We start from the raw sequence: 21,854 nt of genomic DNA on the forward strand, positions 1-21,854 counted from the left end.
AAATGATACCTTAATCCACCTATGTTTTTGAAAAGAAATAGGTGGAGAAGAAAAGAAAGACCTTTATATCATGGCACCCAAGTAATTAAATAAAATTCTCATGTTTACTAAAATATGCAATTCACCCAAAAATAATGGAATAAGAAGACCTTTTGTACCATGGGTGAGGTATTTTTAAAAGATTCGTCATTTCTCCTTCTTCTAAGAGAGATGAGCTGGCCTCTATGTCTTGACAGTGGTCAACCCCGTGGATCACGCATCAACTTCCTGTGCAGTTTAGACTGCACAGTTTAGACCTGAGAGGAAACTTGGATTGGACTTGGTTTGGAAAATACAGGGGAACATGGTGCTTTGATTGTTCTGTTGTCATGCTCCTGGCTCCTTCTGTCCATCCCTCATGCCCCAGAGTACTGAGCAGCTGGCTGTGCAGCTGTGAACAGGGTCTGAGATAATCTCCCCGTGAGGCATACATAAATCTTGCCAAAGGGATACAAAGAGAAGTTTTTGCTTGATTTTTCCATTTCCAGATTCTTGCTAGAATTGAAGGAGTATGGTTTTCTCCATTAAACCCTTTTAGGTTTCTAAAATAAGTAGTTATTCAAATAAATATTTTTTCCTTCATGTTTCTTGGAATAAGAACTACAAAATTAGTTTTTTCACCCACGATAAACGATTGAATTCATTCTATTGTGCCAGAAATGCTGGTAGCAAGCTGTCTTGCCAGCAGGCAACCTACTGCCCTCAGCAGATGGAACCAGACTTAGGCAAGATGATACTAGCTTTGATTTTCTTGATACAATTCCTATCTACTTACCCTTGGACCTGCTCACACACTTCTCACTCCTGGCAGTGGGCATTCCAAACTTGGAAGGATCAGAAGCAAGTTCTGAAATTCAGTCTAATTCCTACAATGGTGGGGCATAACTTGAATCTACCATCACATAAGCCATTAGGAAATACTAATGAAAGAATAAATGCAGTTCAAAATGGAGTAAATATGCCACATGATCAATTGTCTATTTCTCAAAGTTATTTAAACAAATGGAGTTCTGTGTGAATGACCTTCTCCTAGACAAGAAGAAGATAATCCAGTGGGAAGTCAATATCCATTTAACTCTATTTTCCTGCATTACTCGTACTGATTGTTTATTGCCACACTGGGTATAATATAATGGCATCCATCCATTGGATGGTAATTAGATCTTAAAGGAGAAATAGCGACAGTATTTAGGACTCTAAGAAATGGCATAGCCAGGATTCATCCTGCACATAATTATTTCTCTTGATTGGCCCCGTTGAATCAAATTGCATAGAGAATGAATGCAGACCCGTGTATGGCTAAGGCTCTAATGTTGTTATTCTACTTTACCAGGTGTGTTGTAGAAGATAAGAACTCGAAGGTGGCCTGGTTGAACCGTTCTGGCATCATTTTTGCTGGGCACGACAAGTGGTCTCTGGACCCCCGGGTTGAGCTGGAGAAACGCCATTCTCTGGAATACAGCCTCCGAATCCAGAAGGTGGATGTCTACGATGAGGGTTCCTACACTTGCTCAGTGCAGACACAGCATGAGCCCAAGACCTCCCAAGTTTACTTGATCGTGCAAGGTAAGACAAAATAAGAAAAATGTGGTAAAGGAGAGGTGAGGCAGAAAATAATCATAACATACAAATACTCGAATAATCCTTTCTGAAATAAAAGAATACCTCCAAATGCGTTACGGCACTTCAGTATGTATTTTCTCTCCAAAAGGATAGACTTCAAATGAGAGAACTAAGGAGGATATAGAAAGAGAAGTCTTGCCACTGTGAGCCAATATCCTTGGTGAGAATATTTTCTTTTAGCCCTGAATATAAAAACACACAGCAAAGGCCACAGCTGTGTCCACAGGGACACAAAACACACAGACTGCTCAGAACCATGTGAAGTGCACTTTATTATACTGTTAGGTACTGGATGCTTTTGCTGAAGATTTGATTTTTATCTGTCCTCAGTCTAAAGAATATCACTAATGATCTGTTTTAATGATAGTAAATGTTATTTGGAAAAATAAAAATTTCCAGAAGCCTTGACATCCTTTCAGCTGACTAGCTTTCTTTGTAGTTTGTATCTCCATTTAATGGCAAGTTATTTGTGAGCAAGTGCAGCGATGGGGATCTGCAAAGTCATCAGGGATAATCTGCTTCCAGATTGGGGTTTCCAAGGGCACATCTGAGTCATGGTTTTACAGGATGAAAATCCTAAATGGCATATGCAAGCCCCCAAACTATAGCTCTCTTGGGTCCCTTTCCCCATAATAGCAGAATGAGAACGAAGCTGATCAGCTGCACAATTTTATTGCAAGTGGAGTCAAACTACCAGCAGTTTCAATGCATCTATCAGGAAGGATCTCAGCACTAACAAATATTAGGGCTGTGTTAATGTATTCTTGATGTACAATTTTATGTAAATTTAATGCAAATTAGGCATGGCCCTAGGGCTCCTGTCAAGATTCCAATGCAGTCAGTTGTATGGCAAAGTTTGACTGTAGCTTCTATTAATGTGTTACGGAATTGATTATTGCAGCATTTAAATCATTGCTCTCCCAACTCCTCTGATTAATAGATTGAAACTGTTTGTTTGCTCTTTAGTTCTTCTCGGTCCTTGTTAAACGTTTCTTGTATTTTCTCTATTCTATTTCCAAGATTTAGGATCATCTTTACTATCATTAATCTGAATTCTTTTTCAGGTAGACTGCCTATTTCCTCTGCATTTGTTAGGTCTGGTGGGTTTTTGCCTTGCTCCTTCATCTGCTATGTGTCTCTCTGTCTTCTCATTTTGCTTAACTTACTGTGTTTGGGGTCTCCTTTTCGCAGGCTGCAGGTTTGTAGTTCCCGTTGTTTTTGGTGTCTGTCCCCAGTGGCTAAGGTTGGTTCAGTGGGTTGTGTAGGCTTCCTGGTGGAGCGGACTAGTGCCTGTGTTCTGGTGCATGAGGCTGGATCTTGTCTTTCTGGTGGGCAGGTCCACGTCTGGTGGTGTATTTTAGGGTGTCTGCGCCTTATTATGATTTTAGGCAGCCTCTCTGCTAATGGAAACTGGAGTAAAATACATCAGAGACTGTCTGGTGCAGTGGCGGTTTAGTCATGTGAGCACTATCTTGGTACATTTGCGATGGCTGACAGCTTCATTTTATTGCTTGTAAAAGGCATGTCTAGGGCTTCCCTGGTGGCGCAGTGGTTGAGAGTCCGCCTGCTGGTGCAGAGGACACGGGTTTGTGCCCCGGTTCGGGAAGATCCCACATGCCACGGAGCGGCTGGGCCCGTGAGCCATGGCCGCTGAGCCTGCACGTCCGGAGCCTGTGCTCCGCAACAGGAGAGGCCACAACAGTGAGAGGCCTGCGTACCACAAAAAAAAAAAAAAAAAAAAGGCATGTCTACTGACTTGCAAAGTTCCTATCACAGTCAAAGCATAGAATGCTTTCCTTGTAGTTTAGTGGAGAGCACTTGAGTTTCTTTAATAAGAGACACCAGGGTTTGGATATCAGGCAGCCCATTTAAGTGTGTAAACATAACTACTGATGTGTACATATGTAAATGGGTTAATTTATCAGCTCCCTCAAAACACAAGCACGCACACACACACACACACACACACACACATTCACACACACCTCAAAACAAAAGAAGTTCTATCTCATTTAATGGCAGAGGGAAGGGAGATAACTAGTTTACTTAAGGCCCCTTACCTTCACAGGCTTTAATATTATTGGAAAGCTACTAGAGAACGTGTATTGTCCTATATTGAATAACATTGGACAATCTGAGTATTACATTCCTTGGTTTCTAGATGAGGAAACAGAAGTTAATTAGATTTAGGTTAGTGGCTGCAGATCACACAGAGAGTTCAGGGAGTTAGTTTGGAGCCAAGCAGACCAGGAATCAAATTCGAAGCACTTTCTACTGGAATGGAAATTTTTTTGCTGTGACTTTTTAAGAACTACCAGATTTATATTTGTCTGAGCTCTTAGCACCAAATGCCCAAAGCCCTTCCTCCTGTTTTCTTATGCATGTAGCACTTTTATAGCTACAAACACAGCCATCTTGAGAGTTAGAGCTAGAACTAGGTTAGATCATACTGCTTATACCTTCATACCATGTCAGCACAAGTGAAATTAACTTAAATTTAACTTAATATTAAGTTATTAAATTTAACTAAATATTAAGGGATGGAGAAGGACCTATAAAATACCAGGTACTGTTCATTCATTATCTCGTTTGATTCTAATAATATTATTATTAAGTGGGTGTTAATAACTTTATTGTAAATATGAAAAAGTTGAAGTTCAGAAATCATAAGGAGTGTCCAAGGCTGCCTGTTGGCTTACGAAAGAGTTTCAAACCCACATCTGTTTGATTCAAGATATTATAGTGTTTTCTTTTTAACCATATTGCTTTAAAAGAAAAATGAGCAACAAAGCTTGTTCTTGTAAGGGCGATAAAGAAAGGTTGTCTCCTCCTTAAGCCTGAGTTATGAAGGGGGATTTTTTTGGACAATTATATGGATGCTGGCATTTGATATTTCATGCCAGATGGCTGATTCGCTTCCCCTTAGGACAGTCAACTTTGTGATTATGTCAGTTGGTCCACCCCTTCATGCTGCTTGTTCACACTGCTTCCTACTCTGTGCCTCAACTCTACGTGTTTTCACCACATCAAAGATGCTGCCATTCTTCTTTCCTCCAATTCCACAGCACCTTCCTTCAGAATATAAGGGTCTTTTGAATTTTTCAAGTTCTTCCTTGCTCACCATACATGGTTTCCGCAACTCCCACTTAACTAGTCATTAAATAAATACTTTTTCTTTGCCCATTGGTGAGGCCACCTTTAGCTCAGAGATGCTGTGAGATATTCCTAAAGAACAGCAGTTAAGAAAGCAGGCTTCAAATCTCGGTTTTCCTTCTTGCTACTTAAATAAATTTTGGGGTAAACCACTTGATTTCTCTAAGGCTCCGTTTTGTCCTATGTAAAATAGAGATAAAATTAAAATTTTAAACCCTCCTTAATGAATTGTAAGGATTAAATTACATGATTATGTAAGCCCCTAGCCCAGTGTCTGGAGATCATGAGTTCTTACCCAATAAGATGATGATGGTGATGGTGATGGTGATGATGATGGTGGTGGTGGTGGTGGTGGTGGTGGTGATGTTGATGATGATGATAACCACTGCCAACAACCACGCTGCTGCTGCTGCTGCTGCTTGAGTATCTCTCATGAGGCTCGCTTTTGCCCAAGGTGCTGCCCAGAGTGTAACAACTCCTTCCACCCATTGCCTGTTACCCTTGCAGAAGGCTCTTTTGCTGTTATTCAGGTCCCTGTCCAGTCCATTTTCTTCAGTTTTCCTTTTCCTTAGCATCCAGTCTTTCACTTTACTTCTTTAAGATTTTAAAGGGCTTCTTAGACCAGCATCACCTTTAAGTTTCTAGCTACATTTATTAAGGATGTCTGAGGACAGCATGCATCAGCAACACATTGAGGGTTTTTGTAAAATTCCATTTTAGATTTGGTGGCTCTCCCCCATCCCAGAATTTCTGACTAAGTAGCTCTGGGGGTAGGGCCTGATCATTTGCACTTCTAGCACATTCCCAGCCGATACTGATGCTGCTGCGGCAGGGACCATACTTAGAGAACCACTACTTTAAAAGAAGTATGTACCTTAAGAATATCTGGGGAAATAATCCTGCATAATTTCATTCAATTTCAGGTAGTGTTAAGTGTTACACCTGCCAATATTCCCAAAACTAATCTTCTTGGGCATGAGACAGGAAAGGTAGATTGATAAATACCTTAACTTTCACGATAACACCTTAGGTCCTCTGCGGCTTCTTACCTAGCCTAGTCCCGTGGAAAGAAAATCGCCTCTCCCCAAACTGTTAATTTTCAGGTATCAAAGCTGAAAAAAAAAAAAAAAAGGTTGAGACATGAAACTTCTCTAGACTTCCAAAATCTCAAATTTATAAATGTTTAAGTGTTTGTCCCCCACGTTTCTCCTGCATCCCATTTCCCCTGGAAGCTTACTTTCCTTTTTACATATTCCCACCACATTGGTGACTTTTCAACATCTCCAATATTTTCTCTCTTATTTTGGTGACTATTTTTCAGAGAGAAAGTAAGGTTTTGTTTTTTCTTTTTATCAATTCAAAAGGATCATTACACACAAAATAACCTGTGTTGAAATAAATATGCTGCATGGTCCGCTAAACTCAATCTTTAGCTGAATGACATCTCCAAACATCTGCCTCACGAGGAACACAGGTGAAAGTTCTGCATCAGCAAATACACAAATCAATAATGACCTTTGGGATCACTTGTGATTAGTGATAGTAACTGTTGCATCTGTGGAAGCCAAGTCTATTCAAACATACACATTCGAGATGCTTAATAAGTGATGAGACCCATTTCTAAAGCCAGATATTTTGGTTCCTACACCACCTCCTTTACAGATTCTAAACTCAAAGACTGAGAAAACATTACCCCTAACTTCAATAAAATAAACAGATTCCTCTGGCATCTTTCCCATTAATAATGTCCATTTCTTCTCCATAGGTTACCCTCCAATGATGGCCTTTTTTTTTCTGATCATGCCACAGGTGGAGGCACTTGTGTTAAGGCAATATTTCTTTTCATCTGATCCTTACATAAACTGCAAAAACAGTCAACAGTTTGGTGTATTATACTTTTCAAAATGCCGATTCCTGAGAACCACTTTCAGAACAATTGAATCAGAAGCCTTAGGAATGCAGCCAGAATTTGTGAATACATTATGCTCTGCAAGTGATTCAGATACACGTGGAAAAACCAAGAACTACTGTTCTAGAAATCTAAGCAATCAATGACGGATTTGATGCTGCCTGCCTGCTCATTTTCCCATATGACATGGCATCAAATTATATCTAAAACTCTGCGAAGCAGGTACTAGGGCCTTGTAATAGAAAAATTAAAAGTAAAATAAAATAAACCTGTGTACTCATTGAAAACAGAGATGAATCTCAGCTTCCTGAGCCCTGGGGGAAGTGGCTCCAATATTCTTTTTACCTGTAACAATAAGAATCTCCGTGTGTGGACGTTCCTTAAAACACTAAAAATAGAATTACCATACGACCCAGCAATCCCACTACTGGGCATATACCCTGAGAAAACCATAATTCAAAAAGAGTCATGTACCACAATGTTCATTGCAGCTCTATTTACAATAGCCAGGACATGGAAGCAACGTAAGTGCCCATCAACAGATGAATGTATAAAGAAGATGTGGCACATATATATATGCAATGGAATATTACTCAGCCCTAAAAAGAAACGAAATTGAGTTATTTGTAGTGAGGTGGATGGACCTAGAGTCTGTCATACAGAGTGAAGTAAGTCAGAAAGAGAAAAACAAATACCGTATGGTAACACATATATATGGAATCTAAAAAAAAAAAAAAAATGGTTCTGAACAACCTAGGGACAGGACAGGAATAAAGACGCAGACATAGAGAATGGATTTGAGGACACGGTGAGGGGGAAGGGTAAGCTGTGACAAAGTGAGAGAGTGGCATGGACATATATACACTACCAAACGTAAAACAGACAGCTAGTGGGAAGCAACCACATAGCACAGGGAGATCAGCTCGGTGCTTTGTGACCACCTAGAGGAGTGGGATAGAGAGGGTGGGAGGGAGACGCAAGAGGGAGGAGATATGGGGATATATGTATATTTATAGCTGATTCACTTTGTTATAAAGCAGAAACTAACACATCATTGTAGAGCAATTATACTCCACTAAAGATGTTAAAAAAATAAATAAATGGTAGAATTCACCCGTGGGGGGAGAAAGAATCTCCATGTGTATGTGAATACAGTGGGCATCCTGACATGATATTTTTTTTAATGTGAATCTTATTTTTAAATATCTAATTTACCATACCTTACAACATTTATCATATTTTCAATTTATTTATTATATTATTCTTGAGTCTGGTACCCATACTAGAGTGGTAATTTCCATGTTGAGTCTTTTGCTCTCTTTTAATGCTATTCTAATTTGGTTAACAATTGTTTTCAAAACGGCCTAACCTGCATATCCTAAAATTGGAGATAATTTTTTCAAAGCATTTTGGAGTTTTTGAAATGCATTTCTTAGTTAATAGTTAAATTTCACTATAGTATTAAATAGAATCCCAGAAATTTTTCTCATCACTCTGACTCAAATCACACACATGGATTGTGAAAATCTCTCCGTTGCTTGTAGGGAACTGTATTGCATAATTACCTTAATTAAACCAATATAACTATGGGAAAAAATATGAAAGTCGACTCGTAAGACCAGACACAACACACTGGGTCTTTCTTTTCAAATTCCCACACTTAAAACACCACATTTCCTGTATCTCATTAATCCTATAATATTCATATTGGCTTATAGCTGTCTGTAGATTCCTTCTTAATTTAATAATAGAAAATTCAAATGTTATGAAACATTTAATTTTTTCATGATTACTAGTCTAGAACTTACTGGTTCTAAGATTTAAATTCTTGGGTGCATTTTATAATCCTATTAAACATTCCTCATTCTGACCAAAATCTACTACCCCGAACTCCAAGCAGCTGTCCTTTTAATCTCTTTCTTCTTTCCTTCTTTCATTATTTCCTTTGTTCTCCCTTCCCTTCCATCCTTCTTCTTTTCCTTCCTTAATTAGCATCATGTTGCATTGATTATTTTTTCAATAACTTAACATAGCCTACAAAATTTCATACCAAATGTTTACCACTGCATTCCAATTCAACTTAGCCTGGAGCTCTATACATGTATTAAACGTTCTAATGAAATAAAAATTCAAAACCTTCTTTAGTTAGATTTTATCTGAGGGTTAATTCTGTTGATTATTGAGAATCTTACTGATTACCTGGAATGCTCATTTGGATTTTATGTGCTGAAGTCTACTAATTCTCCTGCTATTCAGCTTAATTTTTCAGACAGTAGCCTCTTGATTGGCTGTTAATAGGTCAGGTTCAGACTTTAAGGACATCACTGTCCACATCAGCAATCAGACAGCCAATGTAATGGGAAGAAGTGAAACTTTGGGGCTAAAATATTTGAGAATATTACCTCATGTAGCTTTAATTTTGATAATTTGATAGTCCTCCTGTAGGAAGGACTTCAAGTCTTGTCTAAGTCAAGCCCACCCACTCATAATTAATTGCAGTCTCCAAGCTCTGTATATGTATCTGCAGTCCACCTTTTAGTTATTAAAATAAATCCACTATTAACATCCACATACTTTCTGCTCTAACCTACATTTTGTCTTTCTTGAAGATGAGAAAAATAAGAGAAGACAGACAAAGTTATTTTAGTACCCAGAGCTGGCTCAGCGTAAAAACACAGACTCCATGAATGGAAGACACAGACCAATGAATGTTCAGCTGCATTCAAAGATTCAGTATATTCTTGAATCATTACACCAATAAGGATTTTAATACTTTCTGGTCAGAATTTTGATGGTGATTAGGAAGAATTTGGGAGTCAGCATTTATTCTGTATTGGATCTGCATCTGCTAGATAGTTGAGCTACATCCAGTCTATGCCACAGTTATTTTTACTTATATTTACATGATATCTATGTGGCTACTCACAGATGTGCTAGTTTTTACACAGACATTTTACCTATTAAGATAAGGAAAGCTACTCTTTCAAATATTTTCAAATAGTACTGTAAGCTACCATAAATTATCATCATCTATAGCATTTATGTTTTCTATACATTACCAAAAGGACCCCCCCAAAAAGCAAAACAAAAAACCCTGTGTACTCTTAAAAATCTTAAAGGCAATTTTTTGAATTCATATATCTAAAAGTCAAGAAAGATGGCATATATATATATTTTTTCAATATACGGGTACTTCCATCATTTTCAGTTTGCTATAAAGAGGTAACATTTTTGGACAATGAGATGATTTGAGTTTTCTTTAAAATTTGTCAAATCCTAGATCTGCCTCAGTGACAGATAAAATATGCAAAAGACAATAAGTCCCCCTTCCTTCTTTTTAGTGAAAAAACTATTATGCAAGCTGTAGTACAGTGGGAAAGCAGCCCCAACCTGTGCCAAGATCTATCCAAGGAGGGTTTCTAAGGGGATACAACCACTAGAGTGCCCAGGGACCACAAAAGAAGGGCATCTGAGTTGGGAGGCAGTTGTGGAGGGTTAGGACCTTGGCTACATTTAAGAGAGTTGAGCAAGTTAGTAAATATATTGAGGATAATGATAACCGGTTTCTTATTATTGGAGAAAAGAAGTATAAATATAGAAAGGGGAAAGCTAAAATGAGCCCTGTGGTGTTGGATTGAAACTGGAGTTATAAGTGTTTATTCATTGAATTTTAATAGAAGATGGATACATAGAAAGAAAGAAATATAGATTAAATGTGTATGTATATTTCCTAGCTTCACACATTGAGAGCACTTACACACTAGTAGCAATGAGCATACCTATCCTCCAGATGTTGGTTTTAAAATATCACTCTCTACGAAAAGGAACAAGGGCTACTAGAAGAGATAGATGATTCCAGGGGTGAGGAAGGAACAATGTGAGTTTGGAGCATCCTTTGTGCCAGAAAGTAAGGTAGTCCTCAAAGAAAAATAAGGTATGTCCAAAGTACACAGAAACCAACTTGAAATGGACTTCCACTGACCAATTCGGGGACAATTTGGGTATTGAAATAAATGATAGCAATACATTATAATATTGATAGTAATAGAAATTAAATGATAGTTATTAAATAAAGAGAATATAAAACTCTTCCTTATAATAGAATTTCAACTAATAAATGTAGAAGGAATGATGGAATTGAAAATTATTTGGCAATAATTGCAGAAATAATTCATTCAGGCAAGAAACATCAATGGATTCCAAAACTAGTAGGTAAAAGTGAAATGAGGACTGAGATTTTTACATAATCTCTAAGTAGCTGCCCACAAAGCATTACAAATTACAAAGGGAAAAAAAGAATTAAAAAGGCTAAAATGTAGAGAAATCTAGCTGACATCAAAGTTAACATTACAAGTAATGGGACAAATTGGCATCATGTGCCAAACGATAGGATACAATGAGCAGAATACAGCATCACTTCTGTGATATTTCTATCAAAACCTGAGTCTAAGCATAAGAAAACATTGGACACACCCAAATGGAAGGACGTTCTATAGAAAGACTCGCCTGTAATCTTCATAAATATCAAGGTCATGAAATTCAGGAGAGACAGAAGAAATGCCCTAGTTTATCATAATATGATACTGGATATGTTATCTTAAACTGGATCATTTTGCTAGGAAAGACTTTATTGGGACAATTGAGAAAACTTGAACAGAGTCTCTGGGTGAAGAATATATGGGACTTTGTATTGATCCTGTAATTTTTCTGCAAATTTGAAATAAATTTAAAATAAAACTAAAAACAGACACAGTAATAGTTAAGGTGAGTATCAGGATTAAATATTAGTGGATAAAATTCAAAATTATATTAAATATTATCTAATCAAGCAGGATTTTTTCTAAGCATAATTCATTATAAAGAAGTATATGAATAAAATATATTACATCAAACAGTCAAAGAAGAAAAATCATGAGATAATCCCAATAACCAACAAAAATGCATATGATATAATTCAACCAGTCTCTATTCTCGATTTTATTAAATACTCACAAATTTCGTGAACTAATTATAGAGGATGTCTTTTTTTATTTCTTTTTGCGGTACGCGGGCCTCTGACTGTTGTGGCCTCTCCCTTTGCGGAGCACAGGCTCCGGACGCGCAGGCTCAGCGGCCATGGCTCACGGGCCCAGCCGCTCCGCGGCATGTGGGATCTTCCCGGACCAGGACACGAACCCATGTCCCCTGCATCGGCAGGTGGACTCTCAACCACTGTGCCACCAGGGAAGCCCTGAGGATGTCTTTTTTAACATGGTAAAAAGATGGGTAGCCTCAACAGTAATTAATTCAGGAATAAGGCAGGAATACCAACAATCATTATTATTATTTAAGATTATTCTGGAGGTTCTGCTTAATGCAATGGGACAAGAAAATAAAAATATTTAGTTGTAACTAACACAACATTGTAAAGCATCCATACTCCAATAAAAATTTAAAAAAATAAAATAAAGCTAATCTGCAGAAAGAATATAAAAAGATTTAGTTGTGGGAAAGGAGAAAAGAAACTTAACTATTTTTCCAGCTAAAGTGATTACTAACTTAAGAAAACACTCATAAATTAATGACCAAAAATATTAGCACTAATAGCAGTTTGATAAGTTGTCCAGTTATCTGAAGAAACATGTAAAATCAATAGTTTTTATATTTGGTTATAATAAGCACTTACAAAATATACTATAAAATGCCCATTTACAAAGCTTTAACAGTATAAAGCATTTAAGAATAAATTAAATAAACAATATGGAGAACCTAAAAGCAGAGATTGATATCACTTTACTTGGCAGGAAAGGGTTTTTTTTGTTTGTTTTGTTTGTTTGTTTGTTTTTGGTCTGTTTTGTTTTTGTTGTTGCTTTAGTGGAAAGAAAATACTTCATTCTTGAATGGCAACACAAATAATGTGAAGATGACAATTTTCCCCAAGATAAATATAATTGTTTTTATATATCTAAAAATTACTTTGAGGGATTTTTGATTGAAATTATGCTAAATTTATCAAATTAATTATAAAGAATAAGTGAGCATAAATAGCCAATACACTTTTTAAAATTGTTTTATTGGGGGCAGGAAGACTTCTAACCTACTTCTAGGTACTAACAGATTTTGTAAAGCTAAACTTATCAAAAGCTGTGTATTTTTGATTTAAGAATGACCAAGTCTGTGGATATAAATGAAATGCATAAAACACTACCACATATACCATACATTAGATCCAGGTTTTTTTTAAATCATGGAGAAAGTGTGATTATTCAACAGATGGTTTTGAATAATTAAAGAAAAAATAAAATTATATTTTTACTGAACAACCCCTCATGTAAATTAATACCAGATCCCTTAAAGATTTAAAAACAGAAGATAAAGGAAAAGGAAAACTGACACTTTTATAACTCCCTGTTGAGAGTGTAAATTAGTGGAAACGTTGCATAGGGGAATGTAGGGATGTCTATCAAATAAAGGAAAAGCCTAAAAGAACCATCAATAAATATGTATCTGAACAGAGTGAGGAAAGCTTTCTCAGCATAAAAACAAGTAAAAAAAAAGCATAAAGAAAAAATAAATAAATACATATATAAATATCTAAAATTAAAAGGAGGAGTAAAGCGATTTAAAAACAAAATATGTAACAGATAAAACCTTAATGTCATTGGTATATGAATAGATTTCAACAGATCAATAAAGAGGAAAAAAATCAATACAGAAAATATGACTAAAATTTGTTGAAGGACATAAATAGGCAATTTACAAAAGGATCCTTGAAAATAACAAACATCTGGAAAACTGTAAAACCTCACTAATAATCAAGGAAATGTAAAGTAAGACAGTAATAGATTATTATTTTTAAACCAATAATACTGGGAAAGTGTTAATAGAATGTGGCTAGCCAGAATTGGCAATCAGTAGGAAAACTGACACTTTGATATTTCCCTGTTGAGATTGTAAATTAGTAGAAACTTTGCTAGGGTAATGTAGTGATGTCTATCAAAATTTTTAACTATATTTGTATCGTTTGACCTAGTAATTCCATATCTGTGAATGTGTAGAAAGAAAATCCTCTGAAATGCAAACACGGATTTTTGTACGAAGTGGTCATCACAGAACTATTGGGTTGGCCAAAAAGTTCGTTTGGGATTGTCATGGTATGGAAAATCCAAACGAACTTTTTGGCCAACCCAATATTTTAAAATAAATTCTGGAAAACACCTGAAATACTCAGATTAAGGAATGAGGAAGTAAAATTGGGGTCATTTCATAAGAAGAAATACTATCATAATGGACATGAGAATGACTGGCCAACATTCAAACCTCTTCCCTGTGATTAGGAATTTCCCTCCTTTCAGTACTGTTGGGATGCAGACATTACCACCCAGAGTAAAAGCTGAAATGAAATTCAAATACCCTCAAAACTGGGGCTTGGTCATGAGATCCAGGCCTTGAAACTCCACTGCACCTGCCCCAGGCTCAGAATTATTAATAGACGTTATTGATACAAGAAACTCAGGACCAAAGAGAATCTGTTCAGGCAATTGGTGGCATCCATAGTGAGTTTATCTAGGAATGGCCGTATCCCTAATGTTTCACTAAGGCCTGGATCTAGGGCCATGTTGGTGGTGGTGACAGCTCTGTCACCTCGTGTTTACATTCACCAGCAGTCATGCCCCCGGCCCCATAAAACTTTTTGGGCATGATTCTGGTTTAGCACACTTCCGAGTTGCAATGACAGGCACAAGACAGCCAGAGGTGTTTTCTGTTTTTTCCAACTAAAAATTCCGATTTATGCATCTAAGCAGCTATTAACTATCATACTTTATAAGACATGATTTATAAAACATCTTATTATACAATAAACATATTTGCAATGTATGGTTAATTGAAGTGGCAGGTTACAAAACAGTATAATCTATAACCTCTGTTTTATAAACTATAATAAATATACAACTGCATATGCATTCATACATCCATTGGAAAAGAAGATAGAATGAAATATACCAAAATAGTTTTTACATTAATTTTTCGAATGTTGTTTTTTTTTGCTGTACATGGGCCTCTCACTGTTGTGGCCTCTCCCGTTGCGGAGCACATGTTCCGGACGCGTAGGCTCAGTGGCCATGGCTCATGGGCCCAGCCACTCCGCGGCATGTGGGATCTTCCCGGACCGGGGCACGAACCCGTGTCCCCTGCATCGGCAGGCGGACTCTCAACCACTGCGCCACCAGGGAAGCCTTTGAATGTTGTTTTTATAGGTAAAATTATATTATTTAGTTTTCAAATTTTATTGTGTGAGTACATGCATTATATCTGGAAAATCATTATATAATAAATTAAAATAATAAATTCATGATTATTGGAAGGACAGGCTTTCATAAAATTTTTTAGAGAGCAAAATTTCTCTTCGGCAACTTCTGGTGCCATTTTATTTTCCTTTTTATTTATTTTTTCTCCTTCAACCCTCCATTATTCTCTCACCTAAGTGTTCTTCAATCTTTTCTTTTTTCTATGGTGGAAGCAGTCATAAAATCATTATTCTAAAATGATAAGGCCTTAATTTCTTACACCTTGCGAAGATATATTCTGTCTAAAAGAGATACAAATATAATGCTACACACACACACACACCAATTACAAAGTGTTGGGGAGGAGGAAAAAAGACAGATTTTGTGTGAGAAGGACTTTGTCAGTTTCCTCAGATCAAGAAAGTTGTAGCATAAACAATCTCCTGCATAAAATTTCTAAGTCCCATCCTGATTTCAAAACAAAACATAACAAAAACGAAACAAAACCAAACAAAAACCCTTCTATCTGGATTTCCTGGATGCCACTTTAACGGTGTACTTGTTTCATTTTCCTGTTTACCCAGGCTGGAGTCCACAGTCTGGCATTTCGGTGGCCTCCTTACTGGCACCCTAAATTCCAGTCTATTTGATCTTATCTTGTCTTGACCTCTCCAGCCCCTACTGATGAGTAACTTCCATATTCCTTTTCTCCCTCTCATCTAAAGGTGTATAGGAAATGGGATGTTATAACATTTAATTGAGTATGCTACAAAGTCACGCTAACCTCAGCTGATTCTTCATGTTTTTTGGAAATCCCTCCATACATTACTTGCTGATTTTCAACTCAATTGCTTAAAACAGCTTTTCCTAGTCTTCTTATTTTGTATTTATGACCTCCCACTGCCCCTGCTTTTTAAAGAGCCAGTCTTCTTCTGTCATTCTCTTTGACTTCTATTTAGGCACACTACTAAGGATTCTCTTTTTTCTTGCAATATCTTTCCTCCTTATTTCCTGAAATAATGCCCTATTCTAGTGTTCCTTCTGTCTCTCAGACTATGTCAGCTTGAAATCCTCTAGGTGTATGATCTTCATATTTCTGTATGTTTCACGAGAGCTATCCTTGCTTCTTCTTCATTTCCACATTTTGTCCATCAATGACCTCATCTTTGATGTAACATCTGTATAGTTTGATTCCATTAACAGCCTTGCCCTTTTTGTGGGGGAGGGAAATCCTACTGTAGAAATACTTTGTAAATGTTTCTTTCTATCTTCGTATTTATTGTGTTCAAGTCAAAATTAATCTTTCCCCCAAAGCATCTTCTCCTCTTCCTTCTGATTTCCTCATTTCTGATGATGGCATACTTGATCTCCCTGAAAACAGGGCTATTTCTAACTTCTCCATCCCCGTCTATCTCTTCCATTCAATCAGTCACACATTTTGTGAATCATGTTTTCTTACCTTCTCTAATTTAGCCCATCATTACCTCTTTCCTATAATTTTTTTTCAAGAAAAGTTGTACCTCTTGCTCCCACTTTTCTGTATTCTAAATTGTCCTATCACTTCTAGATATCTGTGAAATATAGCCCTGATATTAACGTTCCTCATCTCAAAATCTTTCAGCTTCTTACAGCTGCACACAGAATAGTCTAGCCTGGAATGATTTTTCCCAACATATTATTCGAAACCAATTTCTCCCTATGTGTGTACTCGATCCCTGGACAATCAAACTCTTCCCCAAAGTTGTGAAAGTAGAGTTAGGCAGGCATGAAATGTGAGAAGGGGTATTCCAGGCAGAATTAGGGCATATGACCAATGAGCTGGACCATGGTGAGTAAAGAGGGATGGGAAACAAGGAGACAGCAAAGTTACATGGAGCCTTGCAGGTATGCTAGGGCTTTTGTTTTCCTTTGTTTGGGGCGGGGGAGATGTGTGGATATTCCAAGTGTGATAGAAATCAATTGAAGATTTTAAGCTAGAGAATAACATGTTCCCAAAGAGGTGTTAAAAATCACCGTGTGCCTCTATGTGGAGTGGTTTCTACAGATCATGGCTTATTTGATCTTACCATCCACAGGCAAACTCTCTCTTCTGTAACACTAGAAGTACTTTATTTCTCTTCGAACACATATCACATTTCACTTTATAACATGGCTATTTGAATATACATCTTATCTCCTTTAAAGGTATATACTTCCACCATTCACAGACTGTGCTTTGTTTCTCTTTGAAACCACATAGAACTTCAGAAAATAGAAGGTTCAGAAAGTACTGGATGATGGATTAATGGTCTTACTTTCTAACAGAAATATCCATGTTCACAGGGGAATAACGTCCCCGTTCACACTGGATGATGAAATCATGTAACGAATGTTGAGAGTTGATGAAAATCCTAGTCTTTATTCACTGTGATTCTTCATCACCTTACCTTTGTATGGAAGGAGCAAATCTTTGTAATTATCTGTACCCTATTCCCTCTGTCTTTGAAACAGCAATAAATCTCTTTAAAGCAATAAAACTTCTTTACAAGGGGTGTAATAAACATCACCCAACTAATAATTATTGAGTACTTTAAGTTTTCCTAAGAAAAATATCAGTTTCTCTTCTAGTATTTGCTATGATGAAAAAATGTTAAATCTGAAAGAAAACATTATTTTCTATCAAGTGTCCAGTCAGAGGAACTGTACCAGGCCTACAAGTTAACAAAAATGAGAACATTTCAGATAGTTCCAAGGCAGAAGAAGAGGGGTAGGTATAACTTTCCTGAGTGCTGATTGGTTGCTGAACAGATAATGATTTATGGCACATTTTAAATTATGCTTCTGGGTGGAGTGGTTTATGAAGGGGAAATGGGATTGTTCTTTAATATCCTGAAGGATCTGAAAACGTATGCAACTTTCATTGATCTGCTCTCTGCTGGATAATATTGCTATTTAGAATCGATGATGTATTTACTTCTCTCGGAATGCCTCTATGGTTGTAAACCATTCTTTGTTTTCTGTTGAGAAGTAAATTTCTTATTCATTTTCCCATTAAACTGGAGTTTCCATAGACGTTGGGGGTACCATAGGTCTATAAATATGTACTATATATATATATTTTCTTTCTTTTTTTTTTTTTTTTTTTTTTTTTTTGCGGTGCGCGGGCCTCTCACTGTTGTGGCCTCTCCCGTTGCGGAGCACAGGTTCTGGACGCGCAGGCCCTGCGGCCATGGCTCACGGGCCCAGCCACTACGCGGCATGCGGGATCATCCCGAACCGGGGCACGAACCCGTGTCCCCTGCATCGGCAGGCGGACTCTCAACCACTGCGCCACCAGGGAAGCCCTGTACTATATATTTTCATCCTCCTCCCCATTCCACTTTCATTTTATAATCACTGTGATAATCATTTCAGGGTCTAGAGTTTTCTGGGACGATAGTCTTCAATAGTCTCTTAAAAAAAAGTGAACAAACTGCTAAACTTTGCACATTTTCATTATCCAAATCCCAGAAGAATCTTTCCTAATAATTTTTTAATAAAGAGAAATGAAACATTAGCTTGATGTTTTAATTTTGTTTTCTTTGGTGGGGGGATGAACAGAGGGAGTATAGATTTTTTTTTTAATGGCAAGATACAGGAAAGGATGTGTCCAGAGAACAATAAACTCCCTATGTTCGACTCAGATCAAACTTTATAGCAGCTTATTTCATCACCTTAAAAAAGTTATTTGAGTTCAACTGAGTTATAAAGGGGGAGAAAACCTGTTCAAGAATGCAGCCTGGCCAAATGGCCCATGATTGATGGGGCAGCAACAATGAGGGGGTATTTGCCAATTCACCAATGCCAAGTCCTCGAAGTGATTTTGCTGCCTGTGACAGCTGGTGTTCTCTGTTGGAAGGCTGTGTCTGTATACATCTATGATTTGCATGTTTATGTACCTCGGCTGCTGTATGAGGTCTGCATTTCACAGCAGTGTGTGTAAGCTGTGCAGCCTTGTTGCTTGAGTGCCTCTGGGCATAGGATGGTAGAATTGGTTTGAGTAAAATTAGACTTTTAGAGTTTTGTATTTTGCAGCTTAGCCAGTAATACCACATTTTTGTTCATCTCCCTCTTCATCAACTTCAGTAATATTTTTGAAGTATCTCTCTGCATAGGCTACCAGTTGAGGCAGACACATTATATGTTCTCTAGGAGGGTACAAGCTCAGATATTAAGGCATCATACACAGATAGAAAGGAAGATATTAAAGGAATATATTTAGTCCAGTCAAAGCTTAAAAAGAGAATTGTGGGATTTGTACATTAAAGGAAGTTACTGATGCTTTTCCCTAAGTTGGGGAGGACTTAAGAAGATGAGAATTGCTCTACTAAGGCAGATATGAACTCTGCTAAGACTTCTCTTTTTAAATAGTAATATCATAGGGTTTCTGGAACAGGTGGAATTTCCACAGTTGTTTGGAAGATCAGATATAAAATGGAAGGGGAGACTGTGGAGGGAAAGAAATACAAAGTCTTTAAAGAAACAGAGTTAGATAAAACAGACCATGAATATGTGGAAATGATCTTAGGAACAGAGACAGTGGTAGGTAATTAGGAGATGTACTAGGGTGAGGATATCATATGAAGAATTTTAAAGGTAGTTGATGAGAATCTTAGTCTTTACTCACTGTGAGATTGAAAGTTTCTTAAGGTCAAAAGGTGTTAATTTGGTAAAAATGATGGGTGGGATCTGCAGTGATGGAAAAGATAATCTGAAATGGGATGTTTTGGATGACAGTTTCTGGAGAATATCGTATCAGAAAGAAGGTGTCCAAACTACAATTCTAATGGATGAAAAAGATGGGGCCATGTTTTTAACAGATGAAAACTACATGTCTAGCAGAAATGTTCATATTTTATCAGAAAAACAATAAAGAGTTGAAAAGTGAACCTAAGTTTCTTCTAAGCATGTCACTAGAGTGGCATCGAGTGTTGTGATAATGCAATGGGCTCCCATTTTGAAGAACCTACTGTATGTACCGGACACATTCACTATCTATAAACTTCACACAAACCCTCTAGCGGGATTATTATCAGCCCTATTACAAGTGAAATAATGGAGACAGGAAAGATTAAATAACTTACCCAGTTCACATGACTAATATGTGATAGTGCCATGATTCAAACTGAGGTCTGTCTGATTCTAGAAGTCATTTTTGTTTATTTGTTTGTTTGCTTGTTTTCCTAGCATGCTGCTTCCTTGGGCAGAGAGAAGGGATATAAAGAAAAAACAGTGAATAGTTCTCTTGGGAATATTTAATTTGAGTTGGCATAGAAATGGCCATCTGGAAATGTTACTTAGATAATATACTTGCTGTGCTTTTTCTCCGCATACCTATATAACGTGTGGTGTTAAGTAATACAGTCTCTATTTGAGGAATGGAGTGCATAAGTGATTTGATTATGATAAGAAAACTAGTTCATGCAAACATTTCTGAAAGTAAGGGTGATCCACATGGCTGCAATTTTTTTTTTTTTTTTTTTTGAGGTACGCGGGCCTCTCACTGCCATGGCCTCTCCCATTGCGGAGCACAGGCTCCGGACGCGCAGGCTCAGCGGCCATGGCTCACGGGCCCAGCCGCTCCGTGGCATGTGGGATCTTCCCGGACCGGGGCACGAACCCACGTCCGCTTCATCGGCAGGCGGACTCTCAACCACTGCGCCACCAGGGAAACCCTCAAATTATTTTTTAATCATCATAATTTCTCTTCTTATTTGGCTTGGCATGGGCATAGTTTGGACCCACTCTCAGCATGCTGGTCATATAGTCCTAGTGAACAACTCTTCACGGAATCCTGTGCTGGCTTAGTCACAAACTCCAAACAGAATGCTGTCCACCTGTCTACAGGAGACATTTCTTTTCTTTATTTCTTTCTTTTTTTTCTTTTTGAAATGTCATCTTTTAGTGCTGCTGCTGAATTCTGTTCTTATGTATCAGAAAAATGTCCATCTGAAAAACCAGCTTATGCATGGTAAAATTTTTAAATATTTCACCATTGTTATTATCATTAGTATTTTGTATAACCTTGAACTGGACATTTGGAATAAGTACCTGACAAAATCCCAAACTTAGCCATAAAGATTCAGTGCATAATGGCTTAAGAGCATAGGTTCTGAAGTCAAAGTATATGAATGATTTTCTGGTCTGACTCATTTATTAGCTATGTGATTTGGTGCAAATTATGGTATCTTTTGTGATTGAGTTTCCTTTTCTGTAAAAGAAAATGTAAGAGTAACACTCTTATAGGTGTGTGTGTGTGTGTGTGTGTGTGTGCATATGTAGACATTGAAAAAAAATGTAATCTTAAGTCTTTATCACATTACCTGACATATACTAGATGCTTAATTAACATTAGGTATTATCATTGTTTTTAAAATTTTTTTAATCTACTTTAAAAACATGTTAGCCACATCTGGGCTAATCTTTACCGCTTTTTCATATTAAGAAAAATATCTTAAATCCTCATCAGCCTAGATCGCCATAGGAGAAAAAATGTACAAATTCATAATCAAGTTTCTGAAAGTTTTTATATTTACTTTGTATAGGAAATGCCAAATTCTTATGACACTGAAGAGGAGGAGGTTATCCCTCTAAGAATTATTAATGAAGTTTGCTTTACCAAATTACTGATTCATTAGAACCCTCTTTTTCTGAGGACAAACCCTAAAAAGGAAGAAAATATGGCTATAAGCCATTGATGTACTTCTGTACATCAGCACTCATTTATTGTGTTTACCTAGAATTTGACAAAAATAAACAGCAAGAAACAAAGCACATAACAGTGGATTAAAGGATGCGTCAAAGCATGGTGGGGGCGGGGGGGAATCGGATACTTGGAGGTAAAG

General features: G+C 37.2%; 1 protein-coding gene across 4 annotated transcripts in view; it reads left to right on the top strand.

Annotated features, from left to right (window-relative positions):
• Positions 1 to 21,854, top strand: part of LSAMP (limbic system associated membrane protein) — a 652,751-nt gene that overhangs the window by 353,015 nt on the left and 277,882 nt on the right. For all 4 annotated transcript variants that reach the window (XM_067738826.1, XM_067738828.1, XM_067738829.1 and 1 more), the window contains exon 2: positions 1,373 to 1,605. In XM_067738826.1, coding sequence (XP_067594927.1) covers positions 1,373 to 1,605 — 233 coding nt within the window. The remainder of the gene's footprint in view (positions 1 to 1,372; positions 1,606 to 21,854) is intronic.

The sequence above is a fragment of the Pseudorca crassidens genome, chromosome 5, assembly GCF_039906515.1.
Source record: "Pseudorca crassidens isolate mPseCra1 chromosome 5, mPseCra1.hap1, whole genome shotgun sequence".
Taxonomy (NCBI): domain Eukaryota; kingdom Metazoa; phylum Chordata; class Mammalia; order Artiodactyla; family Delphinidae; genus Pseudorca; species Pseudorca crassidens.